Source organism: Nematolebias whitei, chromosome 18, assembly GCF_014905685.2.
Source record: "Nematolebias whitei isolate Nwh7 chromosome 18, NemWhi1, whole genome shotgun sequence".
Lineage (NCBI taxonomy): Eukaryota > Metazoa > Chordata > Actinopteri > Cyprinodontiformes > Rivulidae > Nematolebias > Nematolebias whitei.
The window spans coordinates 21,256,251-21,260,175 of NC_056515.1; the positions used below are offsets into that span (position 1 = coordinate 21,256,251).

Sequence of the window (3,925 nt, forward strand, 5' to 3'; positions counted from 1 at the left end):
CATGTTGTTCTTACCTTGCTGCTTTATGTTTAATTATTAGTTTGTCTAATACATTTAGATATAATTGAGGTGTTTTTTTTAATCATGCTTAAAAAAAAAGCTCATGTGATATCATGGGTTGTGCATGGAGGGAGTAGGCAGGATTTAAAGCCCTGCATCACTACTGGTCCCAAAAATATAACATGGCAGCTCCCTAATCCAAGTCCTGCTGGCTCCAACAACATGAGAAATCGGAGACCCTTGGTCTAGTACTGTAACATATGCCGATGAGTTTTGCAGCTCCTCTTCGACGCTATTTGAGTGTGATTTTTATATGATTAGTGTTACAATAATCCTGCAAATCAGGATTGCATCATGCAATATCTTTACTATTACAGATTGTCATCAACTGCCTATAATTTTGCAAAAAATAATATATAATTTGTAATTGTAATTACATTAAATATAGCATTATATAATACAAAAACAGCCTTATTGGTCAAAAACTTTCATCTTTTTTTTAATTATTATCAATCAAACAAACCCAGAATGTATTAAAATTGAATGATTTTTCTCGGTATAAAGGGAAATCCATTTATTTTAAGTTCTTAAAAATATCTCCAGCCTTGTAATGACCATGGCTCCTGCACAGGCCTGATGTTCTGCAACAGCAGTCAGTCAAGCAGCGATACCTTCCATGCAGCTTCTGTAAATAAGGGCTCAGAAATGTGCCACTGGGAGGTTTTATTGGAACCACTGCACAGTGAAAAGCGCAAGCCTCTTATAAATGTGTTTATAAGAGAGTTTGCTGAACTAAAAGTGGTTCTGAACATGTTAATTCTTCAGACTGATAAGACTTCCTTGTTAAAGCCTTTACATCAGTTTGCAGTAATGGCCCAAACATAAACCCGTCCTCCTTCTAATTACAGGAGGAGGAATGTGCTCATGGTCTTTTTGCTCCTCTGGCGGAGGCGACAAGCTCTAAATAGTGAACCCCACACACTTGAAATCAGATTCCTTGCTCCATGGGAGCCCCCTTCTCTCCCTTATGGGCTGTCAATAACCCTCCACTGACCTTGTGAAAACACATTGACTATAGTGAGCTTGGCTGACTGTAACACAACCCACGTCCTGCTTCTGTTTCAATTCATCTGAGCAGGAGACAGACTTTAAAAAAAAAATAAAAAAACAGCCCAGAGGTGGCTATGGAGTCAAGTTTCAGTTCTTTAAACAAGAAAAAAGGAGACATTAATATAATAAAGCTTGGGCATACATGAAGGAGTGTGAGAGGGTGCAGAAGATGCTCACAGTGTCTCCCCTTGCAGTGATTTGATTTTTTACTCTCACGTGTCTCCGTTCCATTAATTCACCAACACATCCTCACCCAGGCTGAGCAGAAGTTGTGATTCTGTGGTTTAAAGCTCGCCACTGTCGCGCCACAGTGCAGTGATTTCGCCCACGAGGCATCCCACCAAATTCAGCGTGGAAACATTGCACCAAGCAGATGCACCACTCCTCATCAACACACACACAGGGCGCGCGCGCCTACACACAGGCGCGCGCGCGCACACACATGCACTATAATGCAGTCTGCATAATGATGATGATGATGATGTGCAAAAAAAAAAAAGCATACCTGGTTTTTATGCCGAGTTCCATCTTCGAGTTCAGAAGAGCTGTTCATGATTCCCCATCGGTCATTTACCATCCCACGGAGAAGAACGTGCGCGTGAGATCTGCCTGCTTGTTCCAGGCGACAGAGAATACCAGTATTTTTTATTTATTTATATATATATATATATATATATATATATATATTTATTTATTGTAACCTTTTCTCTACTGATTCAGCCTATATACTCCATGGGATAATTGGGAGGTTAAGAACACATCGGATAAATGGGGGAGGAGGGGACAAGTTCAGCGCAAACTGCGCACCAAAACCCGCAACTTCAGTTTCTTCCCAGAGTTTCCTCAGCATCCATTCCACTTATTAAAACGCATGTTTGCTCTCCGCTCCGGGGATGTTCAACTTGATTCCCAAATACATCAAAATGACACGAAAAGAACAAAAAAGAAAGAAAGAAGAAGAAGAAAAAAAGAACGATCCAAGAGCGCAGGTTTTCTTTTACACTAGAATAAAAAAAAAAATTAAAAAATTAAAAAAAAAAAAGATCTTTAAAACATCCTCCAGTACCCAGACTGCTAAATGCAGCCTGCTCCGTTTTGTCCATCCATATGACGACAGTTCGTAAAGAGAACCGGGACAGGTGAGGACAGGACGGGATGGAGAGCAGAAACCGTCCTTTTCTCTCTCCACTTAGTTGCGCGGCAGAAACCGTCCAAGCCGAGGCGGTGGAGGATAAAAACCTCCCTCCAGTCTCCTCGCGCCAGGCTCTTCTGCCTGCTGCCTTGGATGAGGCGGGTGTGAGGGGGGGCGAGGGATTAACGCGAGCCGCGCGGGGCGCTCCGATCCTCCGGCTGTCAATTAGCGGCTCTCCTCCGTGTGCGCGACGCGCTCCGAGGCGGCGCTGCTTCCCTGCACCGCCCTGGCAACCCCCACCCACCACAGCCCCTCCACTGCTGGACCACTGACTCACCGCCGCACCGCAGACCCTCCTGCTCTGCAACACAGGTGGATGCAGGGATTTCAGACTCTGTCGGGATGTGAACAGAAAGACGGATGTGGCCACCCGGGTGGTGTTGGGGGAGTCTCAGGCAGAGGATGCTTGATGAAGCGTGGGGAGCAAAGGATTAGTGCTCTAAATGTTTTGAGAGCCACCTTTTCACGAGTTAATTAACTTAAGACGAGATTTAGACATCAGGTATAAAAGACCAGTTTAAAGGGAAAGTTCGGGCATTTAGTGTTGACGTTTGTGGAAGCGTTATGCATAGTCAGTATCTTACCTGTTATACATAGTGTTTTGGTCAACCTCAGGCTCACATGAGGATGTCGTCTTCTCAAAACACTCTTTTTGTATTTATTGTGTCTAAAACATTATTTTAAAAACATGTTTTTTATGCACACAGAAACAGAAGAAAAAAAAAAGTCTGGATTCTGTAGTAACCACTCCAGATCTGTGTAATACTGCCATAAAAAAAACATACCGGAAACAGAAACTGAGACTTACACGAGATGCTCCAAACTGTAAACACAAGAAACAAAGACAGATGGTAAAAACGGAATGACTGAAACTGGAAAAAAAAAAATAATAATGGGAGGAAGATCTTTCAGTTATCAGGCTCCTCTCTTGTGGAACCAACTTCCAGTTTCTGTCCATGAGGCTGACACATTGTCCAGTTTTAAAACTGGGCTTAAAACTTTCCTTTTTGATAAATCCTATAGCTAGGGCTGGCTTGGGTTTCCTGAGCTATCCCTTAGGCTTAGACTGCTGGAGGACAAACTGACCACATGTCTTCACTCTGCTGCTCTTTCTGCTCAACCTGTTTGTATTTGTAATTGGGGACTTCCATTGCAATGCATGAAGGCACCTATTATTCTACACTTAATAAGCTTTTGTTTATTTATTTATTTAGTTCCGTCACCATTAATGCAGCCTGAACCGCAACATATACCCCCACCAAAAAGACCATCTCGCTCTTGAGATTAGGGCTACTTTTATATGCAATCGGAGTTACCATGGGACATATTTTGCTAACAAAGATGCCATACTTCCTCTTAGGAAACGAATGGGAGAACACTACTCACATTAACTGCATCTGTCAAGTTACATGACTTAGAGTGTAGAGGCCCTTGAAGAAAACAGAAACTCACTCTTGGATAAGTTTGAAACTCACAGAAAATAATCATCAGATGAATGTCTAGAACTGATTAATGTTTGAAGCCATTTTGATTCAAGATGGCTGCCACAGCTACCTCAGCAAACACAAAATTGACTGAACCTCAGTCATTATTTGTGATATTGAGCTGAAATTTATTATGGTT

The 3,925-nt window shown here is 42.2% G+C and overlaps 1 protein-coding gene across 1 annotated transcript in view; it reads right to left on the reverse strand.

Annotated features, from left to right (window-relative positions):
* Window positions 1–1,726, reverse strand: part of LOC119425185 (fibrinogen C domain-containing protein 1) — a 120,040-nt gene extending 118,314 nt beyond the window's left edge. The window contains exon 1 of the mRNA XM_037692722.1: window positions 1,616–1,726. Coding sequence (XP_037548650.1) covers window positions 1,616–1,687 — 72 coding nt within the window. The 5' untranslated portion in view covers window positions 1,688–1,726. The remainder of the gene's footprint in view (window positions 1–1,615) is intronic.
* Window positions 1,727–3,925: the final 2,199 nt, after the last annotated feature.